The sequence below is a fragment of the Cyprinodon variegatus genome, unplaced genomic scaffold (assembly GCF_000732505.1).
Source record: "Cyprinodon variegatus isolate N-32 unplaced genomic scaffold, C_variegatus-1.0 Scaffold193, whole genome shotgun sequence".
NCBI classification, from domain to species: Eukaryota; Metazoa; Chordata; class Actinopteri; order Cyprinodontiformes; family Cyprinodontidae; genus Cyprinodon; species Cyprinodon variegatus.
The window spans coordinates 167,253-188,466 of NW_015150646.1; the positions used below are offsets into that span (position 1 = coordinate 167,253).

Here is a 21,214-nt window from a genome sequence, read left to right on the forward strand (position 1 = left end):
ACAAGACCTGGATTTAATATTACTTCTTTGAATTAAAGTTAACATTAAATACATTCCCAGTAACAGGGTGGGGTGAATACTTCTTGTTTTGTTTTTATTGGTCATTAAGGGACATAAACAGAAGGGAGGGAAACTAACCTTTTTAGTGTAGTTACGTTTAAACCGGTTATTTGTTGTTGTTTTTTCCTTTTACCGGTTATAATAATAGTATTCTAACTGAGTGTTGACTTACACATGAGAGGGCAATCAAAATATTCAACTATTATTTATTTTAGAAATATTTAGATGATCATGTATGGTTCAGCGTTGGAGCAGCCGATGAACTGAAACACAACCTCCTTCAAACCTTTACAATAAGAGCTCAGAAGTTTACGATTACGTTTATTATGTTTGTTTAACGTGTACTCCCTGCTCATAAAAACAGCTTGGATGATTGACGCATGGTGTGTTAAGACCAAAGACTGGATTTATTCACTGACAGATATAATATGCAATACGGAAGATGTTTTATGTTTGCAGGAGGTAAAGAATTTAAATGCTGGGAATGCTTGCTCACTTATACTCTCTGTTTGGTGCTCAAAACGTAAGAGATATTTGTTTAATATATTTTATAGGTACGAATAAGGAAGTATTCTTCTAAGGGGGGAAATTAATTACTTAGATGTAAAACTGGCCAGTAATAAAGCAGACGTTAACTAGCTTTCTTTTCTTTAGTTAGAAGAGAGTAAAGCTTGAGAAATAAGGTGGTAAAGTTGCCATTTTGGATCTTTTTGTCTCACTCCTACTACGACTGCTGAAGCGCCGATGACACTGCAGTCACAGTTGTCACTACCAGTCCGTCTCACAACAGCAAGGCGGCACCTCACTCCTCGTGCCTCCAATCCCGCTGGGATTTCACCCTGACGTATTTGTAAGGAAAAACCAAGCAGGGAAAAAAAAAAAAAAAGGCAACGCTTCTCTCTGACATAGCGTCTACAAAGGCTGCGAAGACAACACGCCAACAGAGCGCCAGCTTCGGTGTGCCATCTGTTCCTGCAGAGGAGACGTGATCAGGAGAAAACGAACAAAGCCAATCAGCATCAGAAACAGAAGGAAGGTTTCCTTTAAGCATCGCCTGTGTTTCTGCAAAATGCAACATTCTGAAGGAGCTTAAATACTTAACGGGAATCCTGACGTTTCTCCTATGATCATATAAACTGATAAACATCAAGTGGAAACAAAACATACTTTGATTAGAGTAGAAATTTGCCTAAAGAATGGAGACAACTTCATCTTGTTACATTTTTATCTTTATTGAGCAGATTTTTATATTATTTAATTAGAAAACCCATTAATTAAACGGGACATTATAGATAAAGCAGGAATAACACCTTCTGCACATGCCATCTGATCTTGGAAACCAAGCGTGTAACTTTGTGATGAAAGTTGGTGGGGGCACTCTTAGGGTGGGGGCTGATGGACCTTCAGTTACTCGACGCTTTCAATAGGGTTTGTATTTTCCAAAAATGACCTCAAACATATATTTATTGAATGCTTTCCTATTTTTGAGAACAAAAAAGTACCAAAATACACTGATATTTATAGGTAGTTAGACATAAATGTATAAAAAAAAAGGATGAATAACAGCCAATTCCATTGCCAACAGCAATATATCCTGCATCCCTAGTATGCACACAATTTCAGTTTCATTCATCCAGAAAAATGTGGATTGATTGATGGATGTTTTCCCTTACAGCTACATTAGTGACTATCCTCTTTCAAACGCAGCAAAATCCAATTTAGACATTTGTCCTACATATTGCCAAGAACTATGTATTGAAATTATTGATGGGGACTGTCCACACCAGTCCTTCAGAAAGTTACGCCTGTCTTGGAAACCAATAATTTACCTGGAAAGTATTTCGTTTTATGCTTGTAAACTGTAGTCAGTTTCATGCAGTGTTTGGCTATAGAACTGCCTGAGTATACGCACACTCCACTTTGTTTTAAAAAAATAGAAATATAAAAAATATAAGCGTGGATGTCTAGGGGACAGTGATTCGCCTACATGTTATGAATGCTGGCGTACCATAAATGACACATTATGAATAGTTTAGTTTGTGCTTTCAAGTCGTTGCCCATTGGAAGACGTTATTTGGATATAACCTAACGGAATATCTTGGTTACAGCTCCAAATGACACAAAACTCATATGGATGAGTAGAACATGATGTAATAAATTAAAATCAAGGGGCCAATGTAAAAAAAAGTTCCCCCTTTAAAGTGCATTTAAGGACAAAGAAAGTTATTATACAGTCATGGAGAAATTTCAAAAGAGGCCTTCATCAGGACCTCAAACTGGATAATCCCAACTACATTGGGTAGTTTCTACTAATGTCTAAAAACAAACAGTTTTGGCTGTTCAGTTATTTTACAAAGCTCCACAGTTGTCTAGGTTTCCTAAAGGTCTTTGAACATTATTCTTCAGAATTTAGCTCCTTTCTTCGACTATTGCCAGTTTCATTCTTAGCCACCTGCCTGTGTCAAGATGCATCAACGTTTTAAACATTTAAGACCACACAAAGAAATGTAATTGTTCCTACAGTTTAAGGTTCTTTTGACGAGATACAAGAGAAATAGTCATAGTAAGAGAGTGCTGCCCCAACCTGTTGCTTTGAAGGCCTTTACATGTTTCCATCACTTACAAGAAAACCACGCTCAGTTGTTTGGAAACATTCCCAATCATAAAAAACAGTTATCAGCATTTGTTACACTGTATCAAGCTTCGCCAAAATGCATATTTTATTCAATAAATATTTCAACCCTACTAGTTAATTTCCCTGAGTCAATGACAAGGTGGATTTTTAGTGAGGTATTTTGAAATCAAACTCATAAAATGTGTCAGCTATAATAATATACCTTTCATATAGATGAAGGGTATATGAAAGGCAGGAAAGTACAAATAAAATCCCTCCGAAAACAATAGATGACACACAACCTGATCGACGCCTCATCCTACATGTGTGTCACACTGTCCCTGTGGTTAACCAGCGCTGATGACAGAACCTGTTCTTAACTGGTTCTATTATAGATCCTGTTTGGTTTTCCACAACACAGACTCATTTCATTATGACAGTGTCATCCAGCTAATGTTTGATCCTCCCTTTATTATTTTAAGATCTAATGGAGGGTTTTTTTTCAATCAGATTTTGCAGATTGAAATCCAAACAAAGTTAGAGGAATTTTAACAATGGATCTGACATCATTCTCACTGGTTGATGGCCCTTATGAGCGTGCTCCTAACTCCTGATGAGACTAGTTCCTTAACCTGGCTCAGCTCACGGTTGGTGCAGGGGAAACATTGGAAACGAAACAATTATTGTTCTTTTCGCTTGAAGGAAAAGTTCCACTTCCTGTGAACAACAAATCCACGTAGCTTCATTAGAAATAACAGTAACACTGTAGAACCTAAAGACATTTAGAGCCGCTCTGGATATTTCGTTTTTCCCAAAACCCTCCAAATATCCATCATCCGTGTTTCTGACTCATCTGATTTAAATCCCCTAAATTCCCTGGGCTGGAAATACGGATGAAGAACAGGAAATTTGAACAGCAGACATTGAGGAAGATGTCAGACCAGTCGGCCCACTTTCCCGTTACCACACCTTTCCCAGTCTTAGCTACATGAATATGATCTCTTGTCTCACTGTCATGTCAAACCCAAAGTGTGTGAGGAGCCCCAGGATACAGGTGAGGTCTAGATTATGACTTTGTGGTGCGTCATCAAACTTTCATGAGCCAAATGTGCCCCAGCGCTATCAGATAACCCGCTTCTTAAAGACGAGCAGGTTCTCCTCTAAACGAGAGGCCGCCTTTTTGCTCGCTATAGGATCTACTTTGTGATATTACATGCACACGCCAGGAAGCTCTATGACGGTTTGTCAGAAACAGGTTATTTAAGCTTCCTGGTTTTGTCTCTCCTACCTGGTCTACCTGTATTTAGGTCTTTAGTGTTGGTATGTGTAATGTTTGGACCAGCAGCTCCAGGTCAGAGCTAAACAGAAATGCTTGTGGATGGATTTCAGTCTTCCAAGGGCACGGCAAGAACAGCCGGTGTCAGATACGCAAGGCTGAGAGGAGATCACCTCAAGTTAGTTTTTTGTGGTAGCAGTTCAGGTTAGAAGTTGGAAATCTGATGGGCAAAGTCACCGTCACGCATCCTGATCCTCGAGTGGAAGTTTTACAGTTTGGTTCTTCTTCTTCTGGTGAACAAAAGTAGTGGTCTGCCACGGGACTTTTTCACTCCGACCAAAGGTTAGTTTGCACCTGCCCTCAAGTCATTTTCTATAATCAGCTTATTCTGAAAGATGTTGTTATGGGTTGAACTTTTAGGACTTTAAACTGGAATCGTTTCAGCGATGAGTCATTAAAGGCATTGTTTCAAAGAAACAGTAGCTTCACAAGCTTTGCCTCCTCCCTCTGCAAACTTCACGAGAAGAATGCCATCACATTCAGCGCTGTTAGGAACTTTTTCAGCCTTAAACGAAATGCTTTTATTCAACTTATATCTGACTGATGATCCAAATGTCAAAAGAAATCTTTTCGATCTAAATAAGAACAGGATGCTTATCTCATCACATCTGCCTTGGGAAATAGAAACATCTGTTTGCTCTAGTTCAGTGTGTGGTTCTTTATGGTTTTTTTTAGTCATTATGGGTACTATTTATAAGACCAAAGTTATATGTAGCAAACTGTTGCTTTAATGAAACACAGCAACAGCCTCAGTTTTATTGATGAGATCCAGTTGGAGGACCAATTACACCCTCATCTAGAGTTTAAATGTTTTGTAATATTATTTTCTGTAAGGCTTACCTTATGTACAATACTCTTCCCTTAACCTGACAATAAAAGTCTTTATTTAAGATTCTCTGTTTACCTAAATAGATAAAATGACTTTTTTTCCTTCCTCTCCTTCGGAAGAACTGTTCTCATTCTTATCTTGGCAGCAAAGATGTTTCCTCCTGCAGCAATGGCTCTGACTGACTGCCAATTCTGCAGGTATTCCCCAGATTTCAATCCATACCACATTTAGGAGACACTCTACAGCAATCTCAATTTTATTGCACCTCCGAGATGAAATGTTTCAATTCTCCCCCCGCCCCACCCGCCTGCAGGAAACTCACAAAGTGAAGAAATGAGAGCTGGCCAAGCTGCCAGCCCTGAAATATCTCTCTCCATCAGTAATCGGCCTGCGATCTTCCCCTGCATGAGAAAAAAAAAAACAGGAGCAATATATAATATATTGAATGGCACAGGCAGCAGATAAGGCGCTATTATTGCCAGCAAACAACGGCCAATATCGGAATGAATGATGGTCATTTGATGCACAGATTGAATCTGTGATCTCATTATTAGTTTGAAAAGTCTGTAGGAAGGCAACAGGATTGGTTATTTGGAGGTTGGGATGGGAGTTGGAGCCAGCAGAAACCTGCTGCTGCTTGCTGTGGAAAACCTGCAGGAGGAACACACTGGATAATTGAATTTGAACCTTTTTGACATAAGTCAACTATAAAAATGCAGATGTGGCTGCTAAAGTTGAATAACTATATGGTTAAAGAGTTATAATTCTTAAGCAGAAATTCAGTCTGGAAGCTTCAGCCAGTCATCATCAGGACCACACCTCCTCTCAAGCTAATCGTCTTTCAAGATCCCCTTACCTCTAACCTGACTCCGCCAGATGGATTTGCTCTGCATATCCATCTGGAAACCTTCCGTTTAAGTAATTTTGGGAAGGGCCGAAAATACTGGTTAGCTGATTGGCCTATGTTGGTGATAGACGGGCCAAATAAACCAATCAGATCAACGAAGCATATGACGTACTAACAGCCAGGCTACTCTTGCCGAAACCAGTCGGGAGAAGAGCAAAAACATCTTTTCCTCTGAGAAAAGCCTCCAGAGCAGTGTTTTGCTCTTCTTTCAATGAAGAAATACTCTGTAATTCCGATAAAACTTGCTCGATAGCCACACTAACGCTAGTTTCATCGGATGAAGCCGCCATGTTCTTTAGACTGAACTTTCGCGCTTCTCGTTGCGTCACACCTCAACCCGCCTCAAAGCCAACGCTGATTGGACGTTCGTTTGGTAAATTGCTCCAAATTTTCTTTAACTCCAGACTGATCTGTGAGTGAAACCTTGAAAGCTCACGAGATCAGGATGGTCTCACGAGGCTAGCTTACCTCCTGCGTTCCAGTCAAACTTTCCCCCCCATCTCCTCCCTCACTCTCAGGCTATTCTCAGTCCTTACAGTTTATTCCACCACCAGGTCCTCATGGGGACGATTACTCTCCTTTTCCTTGATTATTCATTAAAGCAGATGCAAATTCACAGCACCAAAGTCTTCTGCCGAGGCCCGTGCGCCAAAGAATTTATTTCATTTTTGTCAGTAAATCCTTTCTAATTAAAATTTTTCTTTCACTGAGTCTCTATAATCTGGTAATGACTGGGTTGTTTTTTATGTATTGATAGAATAGACTTGTCCCTGAAAAGGAAAAGGCTGAACTTCCTCTTTTCTAAGACTTTATAGAGTAAAGAGGATTCAAGGTTAGCTGTTATTATGTTAACAGTAAAAATCTTATCGGAAAAAACTCCATTAATTCATCTCATAAGCTCATATGGATTTTCAGTTCTCTACCAGAGAGCTTCCTTCTCAGTTACAGTCTCAGAGCTTTTTAATGATCGGACAGACTTCACCAAGTTTAGACTATTAGCTTCTTCTTTTGGGATTTTTTTTTTCCTGAATAAAAAAGATGAACACATATCTAATTTACTTGAACAGTCTGTTTAGTTGTTTTTTGTTTTGTTTTTTTCCATTTTGAAGATTGGTTAAGATAAATGAGCTTTTGTTTCCTGTACCATTTATAAGCCAGAGATTCTTAAACATAGATGTGGGTTCTTAGATTTGCCAACTGTGGAACTGGGGATTTTGGTAACAATTATTACTTTAGTCAATGTGCCCAAATGAATGATTTAAAACATTTTTTTTCATCCAAAGTCAAACTTCCCTTGCCTAACAAGGATGTAGGTATAACTATTCTAACTAATATATTACAACTGTACATTAAGAGTCAATATTTGTTGCTTTTTCAGTGTAATACGGAACCATTGTTTAGCAAATGCAAAGTAAAATAGAAAAAGTTTGAATCCTTGCATGTGCCTTCTTCCATAAACCTTCCAGTTTCCCATCAAGTGAGCAAACTTTGAAAGAGTCCGACGATAAAATTAGATGAGCTCAAAGAGAAAGTGGAACTTATTTTGTCTGAGTAATAGGATGCGTCACTTTTCATGGTTATTATAATAATTTTAACAACTTCTAAAAACCCTGACTGCAAATGCAAAGTTGGTTTTATTTAACTCCTATTTGGTTGCACTTTTCTTCTATTTTTGCTTTTTCATATCACTTGTTTAGTAACAAAAAAAATAGCGATGATGTTTTTAATGTAATGACACTTCAGTTTAAAATACTTTGTGACCCTGATGAAAAATGTAACCTTGAATATATTTACGTGCAGCAAAAGGAGAACATCAGTAACGTTGTTTGTCTTTAGTTTCCTCCTTTTCACTTTTAAAAGAAGCCCTTTGGCTTTTCTTATTTAGAATTTCCATCTAAAGAAACGATCACTCCTCACATTTAAAGCACAGCTTCTCTACCATCGTTTTCAGCAAACACATTGCAGCCCAATGACATCTGCTAGTAGACTCTCCGGAGCCAAAACACCTCTTTTCTTTTTTTGGGAGGGGGTTGTCTTTGACTTCTAATGCTAATGCTTCCTCTGTTATCAGAGGCAGTGATGTAACTGGCCGCCGCAGCTCAGAGGAGCCTTTTTTTTTTAGTGTCCCAGGATACAGCAGCTCTGTTGTCATTCCGACTCCTGAAGAACGAGTTCTCCTCCGAGCAGATTTCTTTTGCTGAGCAGGATCAGAATGGTTAGCCCGAGGCAGTAAACGCCACAATCACATTGTCAGCACTCAGAATGGCCCAGAGACTCTTGTTTTTGCCTTGCAAATGTGCAACTAACCCAAGTCCAATGCAAACCAGTGAGGCGGCTATTAATCATCCTATCTGGCATGTTTGCTCTCAATGTACGTTCAAGTCATTCTCTGCGCTTTAATGGAATATGCACCTTGTGGCTGACCGTAGATTTTATCACTGTGTGCTCAACAAATAGAGTCTATTTCGCATTTTAGATGCTGAATTACATTTTCAGCAGACAGGGGTGTAGTTACCTAGACACTAGCAAAGGCTTTTACCAGCCAGTGCACACTTGAAAAGCATAACTTGATTGGTCATCTGAAACTGTTAATGCAGCTCTTAAATTTATGACTACAAGATTGTCATACATTTAACAGGTGGGATTTAATGGGAAAGTTGAAGGAAAAAAGGAACACAGTTAAGAAAGTGCATATGCCATATGAATTAAAAATGAATATTTGCAGTAACATATTTTTCAACATTTAATTTATATTTCAGAAAAAAAAACACATTTGCGATTGATTGGAGATAAACATTGAGTACCTTTAAGGACACCCAGTTTACATACTTAAAGCCTCAGATTGAGGAGAGATAGAAATGTTTGAAATGATCTTATTGTATGAAAGTATCAGGCAGGAGAAAGGATTAGAAATGCGGTTAATTTAGGAGAATATGAGGCAGCAGGAACTGGAGACTTCTCCTCAACTCATATGTCCTCCACACGTCTGGTCCAGATAGTTAGGATTTAAGATGGAAGGATTTAGATTCTGTCTGGACTGAAATGACTCCAAACCTCATGGGAAGCAATCAAACTGAGTTCAAAGTTTAGGACCAAGAAAGAATCTATCACAGCCTATCCAGTAGGGTACAGATTTTCAGTACTTTTAAAGCTACTGACTGATTTCTGTCCTAATATATATTTTTTCACTTAAAATTAAATTGTACCATGTTTCGTTACCTTAAAGTGCCATACATTTCCATTTCCAATACAAAAATGCACAAAACTATGTCCATATTTTGCTAAATTGGAAAATGCAAAGATTTAGATTTCCAGTATTTCTATTAAAAACAAATACGATTAAGTTAGCAAGTGAACATGTTTGTGAACGCAATAACTCTAAAAACAACATCAGCGGATGTTGTCTTCATCCTTTTACGAGGCAGTAAGGCCCAGTTACTGGACTCTTGTGTTGTTAAAAAACTGTTTCAATTGCAGTTTTATGAAATAAAGGATTTCAATACAAACCACCTCATCGACGCGTAAAAAGTTGATTCAAAATCCCAATGTTTCCATTTAGTGAATTTATTTAGGTAATTACAATTTGCACAGTTTGATGGTTGATGGAAACGCACCTAGTTTGACAAAGGGAATGGAAGAGTGGTGGATTTTCCATACCACACATGAACCTAGCATTGCAAGCCAATAGCGTGATGATGTCCAACGCTGCTGCTGCTTCATGTAAATAAAAAAGCAGGCACGGCAAATCATCTTCGCCTCTCGCTCCAGATACATAATCCCATGTTTAAGATAATGTTAGCATGCTACCGAAAAATAGGTACAAGTACCAAAGCTATTTACCAGGTACACTCAATTATGTAAGATGTAAAGTTACCTAAAATTATTGAGTTCAATATAAGGCCGCTTTGTGAGTTTATAAGGTTGGTCTTTCAAGTGAACTCGAGAGTTTTAGGTTACTTAGCAATGCTCGTTGAAGTTGTCCCTTGCTAAGATCACTTCATTAAATTGTCGGGCCATTTTGGCCAGAGAACGAGCTAGCATGGCAGATAATTCTACATCAAAAAGAGATATTAAAGTTGTTGCCCAAGTAAACACAGATGAAACCATCTTGAGGCCAAGATCACAGGCAGCTCTATATTTTTTTCAAGGTAATTTTGACCATGTGACATGCATGGATGTTTGTTAACAAACATCCATGCATGTCACTTAAAGTAAATACGACCAATTCATTTGTCATTGGGTTATTTAAATGTTGTAAGTTAGTTGAACATAACTTAATTCAATGCAGGAACAAATATAGATTAACAGAATTAGATTTTAATTAGTTGAACCAACCAAACATATTCAATTTTGGTGCATGTATTAATTTCCTTTTAAATGTATTTTTAAAAATGATGTGGAACAGACGAAATAAAATTACACCTTACAGATAAATGTGGATTTGTTTCAGTTAGAAAAAATGTGTTGGATGAAAATTTACTTAATCCAATGAGTCATTTTTATGAGTTATAGGGCTGAACGATTTAGCCTTAAATCAAAATTATTTTCAACCAGTATTGCGGTTGCCATTTTAATTTGATTTTCCTTTGCACTAACCACAATCACACGTGACACTCAAAGGTTTTAGTTTAATCTTTAACATTAGAGCTTGCTTGTCCAGAATCCATTGTTGCAGGAATATATTGTTACCTTTATTTAGAAACACATGCATAGCGATGCATGCTAGCTGGATGTTTCTTCTTCTTCTGTGTGGCAGCAAACCCACCCTAAAGGGCTGGAGTGAGAAAAAAAAATAGCCTCTTAGTCTTGTTAATTACCAAACCTGTGTGCCCCTGCAATTTTGAAATAGTGATTATATTGCAAATAGGTCCAAATGTGAACGGTTCCCATCCCTACAAGCCCACACATCACAGAAAACCCCACAGTGAAGCACGGTGGTGGTCCAATTATGCTCTGGGGTTATTTTTCTTCAAATGGAGTTGAAGTTTTTTTCCAAAGTGGATTAAGTTATGTTTTATTTTAACAGACTTTTGTGCTTTAAGAGCCACTTTACGTAAATCATTAAAATTATGTAGAGACATTTCTTTCTCTTCTAATACCTGGTTTTTCAGCATAGTATTTAGTCATAATTTTAACCTGTCTGTTTACGTAAATGGGTTTAAACTTATGATTTAATGAAGTCTTTTCACAGGGTTTTATTTTTAGTCTGATTTCAATCATTTTAGAACCTGGTAGGATTTTGTGTCGGATTGAAGGTGGAGCTACTTTCTTTTTACTACAGCTGTGTATTTGGATGGATGGTGGGCTGTGGATGCTCCCCAAATGCATCCAGCTAAGCCCGCATGGCTTTGAGGCAGCCGCATTAAAAACACCCCTGAGGTCGTGCAGAGCAGAAAGCAGCAAACAAATATCAGTGAAATATGGGATATACATAATGCACTAGGAAAGAAATGGCGCTGCAAAACAATAAAACAAGAGGAAGAGTCGGTTATGAAGAGCAGGGAGAAACCTGCACACCCAGCAGGCTGAGAGGTGCAGCTCTTAAGAGGATTATTGATCTCCTCAAATGTGAACTGTAATTGTAAAACTTGGCTGATTGTGACTGCAACACAAGGCTTTATTGATGTGACGGTTCTCAAAGAGCTCTGGGGAAATAAAGCTCCTCTCCTGTTCCATCCCTGGGAGATACGGGACCCTCCAGCCTGGCTGGGTGCTCTGCAGGGCCACTTTTTTAGACTGTAGCTTGTTGCATCATGCGGCTTCTTCCTTTCATTCCTCTTTCGTTCCCCCCTTCTTTCTTTCCCATCCCTCAATCCTTCATCCTCCCTCTTTTGTCCATCCCTCCTTTACCCTTTTTTTTTCCCTTAAATCCTTAAATTTCTCTCTCCTTCCTTCCTTCTTTCCCTCCTTTCTTTTATTGGTCTTTCTTTCAACCGTTCTCTCTTCTAGCTTTCTTTCCTTCAACCATTCCCTGCTTCCTTCAGCCTTTCATCACTCCTTCCCTTTTCTCTTCCTTCATCCTACTTTCTTACCCCCTGCTTTTTTTCTTTGTCATATTTCTTTTTATTCTTTCATCCTCCATCCCTTTTCCATCCTTTGTCTTTTCTTCCTTCTGTCCTTCCTTTTTTTCCTCCCTTTTCCTTCCATCCTTAATTTATTCCTTCCTTTTTTATTTCCTTCCTTTCTTCCTTCTTTCTTTATTAATGTCCGTTTTCTCTTACCCTTTTTCTTCTTAGTCTCCTTTCTTCTTTATTTCTTTCTTTGTCTTTCCTCCATGCTTAATTTCTTCCTCCCTTCTTTATTTCCTCCCTGACCTTTTCCTCATTTATTTCCTTACTTCCTTCCTTTTTAATTCCCTTGCCTCCTGCTTCTTTTCTTCTTTCTTATTTATTTCCTTCCTTCCTTCCCACCTTCCCCAATTCCTTTTTTAATAATGTTTTTTCCTTTCTTGCGTCCAGTTTGGGATCTGTTCCATGTGTGCAATAATAAGTTAAATTTTTTTAAAGACTGGTAATCTGTAGAAGTATGAAATAGTAGAATGACATTTTTATCATATTCTGTCCAAAACAATGTGACACATAGAGGAGGAGGGGGATGAACAGCAGGAGAGAAGTGTCTGTTTCAGGATGAGGGAAGTTTCTGGGATCAAACATCCAAACAGGAGGTGCTGAAGGATCAGTGATGGGAGACAGAAAAATGGCTGCAAGAAAGACTGAAGCAGTTCCTAAGATGTTAGAGACATGCTGGGATTTGCAGTTTAGAGAGTAGAGCTAACAGAAGGACAAGGATGAGGATGTTTAAAATAAAGTGGATCAGATGCTCTCTGTCAGTTCTGCTCATTTCTTCTTTATTGTCAGACACTTCGTCCTCCACCTCCCTCAGCCTCTACTTCACTTTGACACAAACCTTTTCAAAAGTCAGTGATGAATAATTAACCCAGGCAATGAAATGCCAAAGCCCCCGTGTGAAGCACGCCATCAGGAGAGACCAGGGCCGCACGTTGGTAGTAAACACACAGACATGCAGCGGTGATCGATGGCAATAACATCTTTAGCTGCAGTTAAACACCGTCTTCATCCTCGTTACCAAACATCAATGTTGGCAACTGGTCAGTTTGTTTTTAACTAGTTAAAAAGTCAGAGATCACTAATTATTAGATGATTCTTAACCTTCTCCTGATGAGTTCTAATCTGACATGGTGTTTAGGTCGCTTTGTTTTGAAACTTCACCTCATTTACCCTGAAGAATGTTTGGCTGATTAATATTTAATGGGTTTGTTAATGTGTCTCCACAGCACAACAACACATCTGGCCAAATGGGGTGCCAATGCTGCCGGATGGTAAAAAGGTGAGAAGGCTTTTTTCATTCTCCTCTTTTAACGTTTGGTTTGTTTGTTTTTATGGTTCTCTATTTTCCTGTCACTGTCCAATAGACTACCACAAATTCATTCATTGGTTTATTAAATAAACAAAGGCAGGTCTTATTATACTAAGACTTAACAGAAAACAACAAGAAACTTCACTTTCAGACCTTTTCTTTAAAAAGATTGTAAGAAAATCTAAAATAGAAATGTGTTAATGTATGTCTTTAACCTTTTCTTTTAACATTTTTTTCCTGTTAAACTTCCTTAGTTGGATTATTTTTATCTGATAGTGAATCTGCTCAATAAGAAAGACAAACATCTTATAAGCTTTATAAATAAGGATTCAGATCCCATTATTAACCCTTCGTAGGACACTCAGTGAAACACTTTGAAAATCAAAATTTGCATATAGTGATGTTGGAATCCAGGACAAGACCTTATTACCTTTGTAACATTCAAAAAACATGGATATTTTGATGGTAAAAATTCAATAACAAGAAACACCAACTTGCCTGAATATATTAAGAAATTTAACAGAAGTGCTTCTATAAGAATTCCATGAAAAACACTGAGAGTGAAAGAAACTCATTTTATTTGGTACACAATAACCTTAGAGGCATTAATGGCACTTCAATTTTTAGTTTATAAACCGAAATATAATTGTTAACTAGGATTATTAACTTTACTTTACTTTTTAACTTTTTCTATTAGCTTTTTACCTTTTTTTCTTGACTTGTTAACTTTTGTTTTCCAACTTAATTCACAGTAGATAATATATCATTAAAGGGCTCATCTAATTGGTCAAATGCCAAAATAAGCTGTACAGCCATGTAGCAGGGTCTTTGCTGAGTGACTTGATATACATATTGTGCTTCTAGACCCATGCAAGTGATAAAAAATAGTAACTTTTTCTATAAAGTGTTAGGGTTCTTCTGTGCAGAAAGCAGCTCTACGTTTTTCCTCCTGCGCTCCAGGCTGCTCCTCTCAGACCGAGTCAGAAAACCTCCTAATAATCACATGACTGCAGAGCTGAGACACTTTGGGAACAATCAGCAGCTGCATGCACTGCAAAACAATCTAGAAATATGTAAAGATTACTTAAATTCAGTGTTTTTACCCCTAATTTGTGTAGATAAGTAAGAGGATTTTCCAATGGAATGAGTATTTTTACTCTTAAAGGGATAGTTCGGTATTTTTGACATGAATCTGTATGGCATCCCGATCACCAGCGGCATGCAATCACACTGACTTACCCCTGGCAGCGTCCTGTGAGCAGAGTTATCGTCCAGTTTTGGTCAAGCCGAAAGTAGTCCTGCAGGTTTTTAGGAACAGCGAAATAAAACTTTTCTCTTCCCAAAACATTATGTGTTCAAAAGAGTGATATTTTCGCATCCCAAAAACATTGTAGTGGAAAAAGTCACACGTCGTTATCAATTGGTCCTATTTTCTCTCTGTTCGTATCAGTGCGCGCCGTCATTCAGACAGCGAGCCCAACAACAGCCATGTCTCCCTCCGCGGCGGAGAAAAGTTTTATTTCGCTGTTCCTAAAAACCTGCAGGACTACTTTCGGCTTGACCAAAACTGGACGATAACTCTGCTCACAGGACGCTGCAAGGGGTAAGTCAGTGTGATTGCATGACACTGGTGATGGGGATGCCATACAGATTCATGTCAAAAATACCGAACTATCCCTTTAAAATAAGATAATTAGATAAAATGCACTTCAAATAAGACAATGCAATTGTTTTTTTCTTATTTTATATGTAAATTGTCTTGTTCCATTGGCAAAGTGTCTCACTTACCTCCTCAATTCCAGAAAAAATGCAGATATTTAAAGAAAAAATGACTAAGATTTAAAATTTTTTGCAGAGTGGGAACTTAGACAGGCCGACTTATTGTATGACAGTGGAAATGCAAACAAAACGGCTAATTTTATGTTAACGTGGAAATCTAATGCAATTTAAGGATCAAAACATGTTAAAATGTGTTTTTTTTTTAGCCTGAAAGCCCAGATTTTAATGACACCTACACCTTTGGTTGTTTTCCAAGCTCTCACAGTTAGTTTCCTCTCCGGTGAAATAGATTTCTTGTCTTGGGCAGACAGAGAGAAAGGTCCATTTATAACATGTCTGCTCAGAGAGCCTCACATGGGCTTTTAGTGCAAACCATGAGTCAATATGTCAATAGACAGCACCCTTGGTTACTGTATTCCTGTCCCGGACCGTCTGCTCATTAAAGGCGTACAATGCATCGCTGTCAGGTCTGTGCTGCGTTTGATGCGAGCAGGAAACGACTTCCTGATTGGAGATTAATGAAGGGGCTCAATGTGTTTCACATTCCGGCGTAGTAAAACCCCTCCCTCCCTCCTTTCTTTTGTCACACTTTTTTTTTTTTAGTTTTCTTTTTTCTTCCCCTCTCAAAAACACACACACACACACATATGAATGCTTGTGACACAAACACATACCTCCCTAATTGTGTGGAGTGTCACATTTCTGGGATTAGCAGAGTTTGAGGGCTTAGGTTAGTGGGTCAGCCATGAGGAGCCGGTAAAAAATAGAAAATGTTCAGCTGTGCTGCCTGGATAAACCCAGACCTACTGCTAGTAGCAGACACCCAACGTTTAGTTTATTTCTTTGGATCAGCGGGGTGGACTGGAAATGTCCAGGATTTGCAGCACAGTCGAACCTTTCATTTTCTGAAACAACAAATGTATTTTATTTTATGACTGAGTTACACAAAGGCTCATATAAACTGTAATGTAGCTTTTAGATTTAATCCTCAGGAATCCATTTGCTTTCATCATGCGTCATCCCTATCCCTGCTTAAATATAGGAACCTCGCAGCATGACACAGCCACCATCGTGCACAGCGGTGTCCACCTTGGGTTTTATTGTTATAAGCTGCCATGCTAATTTACATTCTGGTTTCTATATTTACTGATCTGCATCATAATGGTGGAATTACTGAAGAAAGGAAACTCTCTCCTTTCTCTTATCAGCGTCCAGATGTTGCACTAAGCGAAGAGACCAGCTGTGACGCTCGCTGCAATTCTCCTCACTGCTGTTTTTTCTTTTTAAGAAAAAGCTTTTAATGCTGCTCTGTTCAGTGTAGAAATACCTTCCTGCTGCTACAGCGCCCCCTTTGGGGACTTTAAGACAGTGTTTCCATATCTTATCAGGTCCTTGTTCATTTCTTTCAAAGCCTGTGTAGTAACTGTTTAACTAGTGTCAAGATTCAGCATATAGTAAAAAATGTTCTCATGTTTTTGTCCGTTTTGTATCACAGGAAAAGAATTGTAATGTTTAAAGTTCTGATAAGGCTTTAAAAGCTTCACTAAGGCTTTTTTTTAGCTCCTTAAGCTGAAATTGATTCATTAAGAACTTCTAGTAGCCTTTAACTCAACTATTGGTCTGAGGAAAACTTCTTTTCCTGTGATACAAAATGGACAAAAACATTGTTTACTATATGCTGACAGCGCAGGACACGCCCCCATCTATCCAACCGGTCAGTATCAGTAACCAGCAAACATCTTCATTTAGTCTCATTCTCACCTTCACAATAACTCCCCATTTTTAACACGATAAAAAGACCTATTCTAATCCCAAACGGAGAGAGGCCTGGAGCATCAGTTTATAAAGGGCTCCCTTTGTCACAGATTAGCATCTCTGCTTCTGACGTCGCCTCCATTTGCGTATCAGAGGCTGAACCTGGTGTAGACCTGAAAGAAGATGTCTTATTTCTTCTTCTGTTTGTCCAAAAACAAAAAAAAATCTCACCAGCAGGCATGTTTGTTTGGCTTCTTGAAAATTGCTTTGCGATGAACTCGCTGGCCTCCTGTTGCTGATGAAAATACAGTTTGGTTCTTCTGCCTTGTTTATCCACATCTAAGTATTATTTTTTTTTTTCTAAGTTAAACACATAAGTGAGCTTCCCGCTTCTTTAAAAACACGCTTCAGATTTCACCTTAGGCAGAGGACACCACGGCAGCGCTGAAGAAATGGAAAACATTCATTTTCTCAGCTTTCTGTGCTGAGATGCAGGGTTGCTAAGAGGTGCTTAAGTCAGAGGGGGAGTGTGTGTGTGGGTGGGAGGAACCAGAGTCAGTCGATGCAACGGAAGAAAAAAAAAAAGTTTCCTTAATTCTCAGAACTTGTGTTCTGAGGAAGCTCAGACAAGGGAAAAGCGTGAAGGAGACGACGTGTGAAGAATGAAGGATGCAGGTAGGGAGTACCTGGAGAGGTGTGAGATGGAAGGAGCCCAGTTGGAGTCAGGAACCCAGTGATGAGAGGAGAAACTGAATAAAACGTAAACAAAAGCAGCAGACTGGTCTGACTGCGACCCACCATAAAGCCTCATACAAGATGTCCTTGAAAGAAAACCCAATAAAGGGACAAGCCTCTAACGAAGGTTTAGAAAGTTACTGAGCATTAATCATTTTAACCTCTGTTTGCTAACATGCAGCAGGAAGAAATCCAAGTTTCTAAGATGTTTGGTTCCTCCTTGGATCTCAGATTCCAGCTTCATTACTGTTTCTATCTGTGTCCCCCATAACAGCTACATCTACGACCCATCGACGGCGTCGGATGTGCACAAAACCGACTCTGCAGGCAGCTCCCTCTACCAGGCGCAACACCACCGGGGCGGAGACCCACAGGGGGACCACAGCGAACAGAAGCAGGGCTTCCATAACCTGGGCTACAGCAAGTCCAACGACAGCACGCTCAAGCTAGAGTTTGACAACAACCAGGTCAACCAAAGGCTGCACTCCGCGCCGTCACTCGCCAACGAGCTGCAACACCACGCAAGGGCACCCCCTACAGACGGGGGGCTTTACATCATCCAGCCAGAGGTCGTAGGGTCAGGATGGATGGACATCGATGCGAGCCAGGTGCCTATTTACCCCAACATACAGCAGTACGAGAGCCACCGGAGCTACGAAGCTACGACCAAAGGCTGGGACAGCGCCATCACCACCTGCGACATCGCAGGTAGGAGCTCGTCGTTTGACGAGATCGACGAAGGCGTAGGAGGGACACCAGAGCACCTCTGGGACACTGGGGACGAGGGGAGCGTTTTGTCCGTGGACATCCACACCAGCACCGCCAGTTTATCTTCAGGCGGCACGAGGGACGACCTCACGCTGCCAAAGACGCCGGACAATTCCACAGAGGAGAGCGGCATCTCAGTGACCAAGAGCGAGGACGGAGAGGAGGAGGCGAAAGAACAGGCGGAGGTGCAGAGCGTCACAGACTCAATGGTGGCGGAGGCTCTGGCCGCTTTGGAGGCCGCCACCGCTGGCGAGGACTCCGACTGAATCCTGACAGCAACCTGACTATCAGAACCGCCACGAACCTTTGCCAAAGTTCTGCAACAATCAAACTCTTATCTATGAATATGCAACCAATGAAGGAAAGCTCTGTTTGAAAGAAAAACAGATTTAGTTTGAAGCTATGGACAATTTTCACTGTGACGAAATAAATAAACGCCTTATGAAGGAATCTTCATTTTCAGATCTGCAAATAAAGAACACTGCCTGCAGCTGGATCATGGTGCACTTAACACTCCGCGCTCCTAATACCCTGTAGGCGCTCAGACAGGACTATGACTTCTACAAGATTTACGTTTAATATATGGTTTTATTTAGGAGAGTCAACCTTTCTTTAGTGAACACAGTACCTCCTTTCAAGGAATCCCTCCATTTTAAAGTGCCATGAAAACTACAACCTCAGCGTATTTTATTGATATCTCATGTGACCAACTGAGACCCAAAAAAAGTTCAGAGTTTTAATGGGGGGAAAAAAATACTTTTTTTGTTTGTTTCAGGGCTGAAACAATTCATCAAATTAATTTATTTTTGAAATAATTGTCAACAAATTTAGTAATCAATTACTGTAGAACATGCCTTTAGCCTACAGAGCGATCCACTTAGTGCACTAATTATATCAATATTGTAATATATATATATATAAACATTTTGCATTTCAGGTAAAAAATGTTTTCTTCTCTCAATAAGTTCTATCAAGAACTCCTCAAGTGGAAACATTAGTTTCACCTGGTTTGATTTCATAAAAATCTTCTTTAAGCAACCTTTTCGATTATTAATCGATTAATTAAGAAAATTAATAATCAATTTGTTAAATTATCATTAGTTGCATCCCTAGTTTTTTTTGGTTTTTTACAAATAAATATCTGAAAAGTGTGAAAATTTGTTTGAGGACCTTAAATTAACACTTTGTTAAGCCCCATTCAATTAGTGGATTAGGAAAGACCGTGAACTTTGACTAGGCCATTATTACACATCATTTATTTAATACCACTCTATTCTGTTTTTATTTTTTAGGGGTTTCATTTGACCAAAGCACTTTGATATATATGTACACATAGAAAGGAAATGGATCCTCAGGAGTTTATTTAGGGGTTTGAGAGTAAAGAGGGTGAATTTAACTGTAAGCCACACTTTATTTATATATAATATGCAAATGGTTTTAACAGAAAAAGGTTCAGTTTTCCTTCTTCACTGTCATACTATGGTGGTCTAACATAAAATGTCAATAAAATACATATCAGATTGTGATTATAATGTGTTAAAAAGGAACAAGTTTCAACGGTAAGGCATCCTTTTGTCAGGGTCTGCAACTAAGAAAGAAGGAAAGGTCATGATATTCCTTTTTATGGATGATTGATGTCTAACTGTATTGTGTCATGTTGTATCTCATGTAGGAACTGGAGGTTTTTAAACACCCACAGAAGATCATAGGCATTCAGAGTTAGTCCCTATTAATAGCTTTTATGTTCGCACTAATTACAGAATATCACAAGGAATATATAACCAATCTAAATCTTTGAATAGAAAGCACCTTTCATGCACATAATTAATTTTCCTTTTTGTAATTCTGAGAAATTTGTCTCCTTTTTGTCTTTTTTTTTTCATTTTCCAGCCAAGGTTAACAAGCCAAGCAAAGGTCAATTAGTATCTGTGCACACTTAACTACATAAATGCCATAAATTAAACCTATTGGCTTCTGGGTTTTTTGTTTTTTTTCTGGTTTTAAAGGTCAAGTTTTGAATTTGTAGTCTGGCCTGTGAAATCCGTCCAGCTCATGTACCTAGAAATGGGCTAATATAAAGCTGAAGTAATCCAGCCGTAACAAAATGGTTTGCTCAGTCAAGTTCAATGAATTGTTTTACGGAGAATATTGTTTGAATCGTTTGCCTGACAAATCCATCCATTTTCCATCACACTTATCCCAAGTTGAGGGGTGCTGGCGCCTGTCTGAAGCGGTCTATGGTCGAGAGGCGGGGTACGCCCTGGACAGGTCGCCAGTCGCCTGCCAAATCATTTCCTCCTTGTTTCATTTGTACCGTTAAATAAATTCCAGAGTAATAAAGCCTGTGTGAAATAGTTTTTTTCTCCTTTACGTATTTTTATCAGGTGCATTAGACTGCATTATCATCAAGTTTGACTGATATGATGCAAACTGGTTATTGCTTCAACTATACCATACAATCAATGCAGTAAAAAAGGGTACACCTGCTTTTAGCTGTAGAGTTTCTAGGGTTGAGGAGAAAGGAACACCGGGTCTTGAGTGTCACTGTCCAAAACTGCACTAGTTTTGAAAAAAGGAACTATCAGGTAATTTTTGACGATCTTTGTTGGGTATGTTTTGTTATTACTTACTTTGTCTCTTTTCTTTAAGGAGGTTTTACAGTCAAATAAAGGAAAGGATATGCTAAAATATCAAGGGGAACAAAAGCTATTTTTTATTTATTTACTTTTTCTTATTAATCGTTTGATACTGAAGAAATTGCAGACTTATACTCAACTTTATTTATCCCTTGGGATTACTCCTTAAGGGAAATTCTGGTCCCAGTAGCTTATATAGAACGCAAAGAGTTAAACAAGGTTCCTGAAGATCCTTAAAAAGTCTTCAAGGCCCTAATTGGTATTAAAATGTCTTAAACCAGTCTTTCTTAGGTCTTAAAATTGTTACCACATCATAAATAGGATTTTATTTTTGTAATCCATATCAAACATTTAAATAATTGGCAATATTTTCCTTCCATTTACCGAACTGCTCGCTGTAACCATTATTGGTTCCGTC

The 21,214-nt window shown here is 38.8% G+C and overlaps 1 protein-coding gene across 2 annotated transcripts in view; it reads left to right on the plus strand.

Moving 5' to 3' along the window:
- The window catches only part of LOC107087741, a 28,931-nt gene extending 8,406 nt beyond the window's left edge, over positions 1-20,525 (plus strand). The window contains exons 1-3 of one of the 2 annotated variants that reach the window (XM_015379471.1): positions 4,050-4,292; positions 13,041-13,093; positions 17,667-20,525. In XM_015379471.1, coding sequence (XP_015234957.1) covers positions 13,062-13,093; positions 17,667-18,426 — 792 coding nt within the window. In that variant the 5' untranslated portion in view covers positions 4,050-4,292; positions 13,041-13,061 and the 3' untranslated portion in view covers positions 18,427-20,525. Of the gene's footprint in view, positions 1-4,049; positions 4,293-13,040; positions 13,094-17,666 lie in introns of those variants that run through there. The other variant, XM_015379470.1, reaches the window with a different exon arrangement.
- Positions 20,526-21,214: the final 689 nt, after the last annotated feature.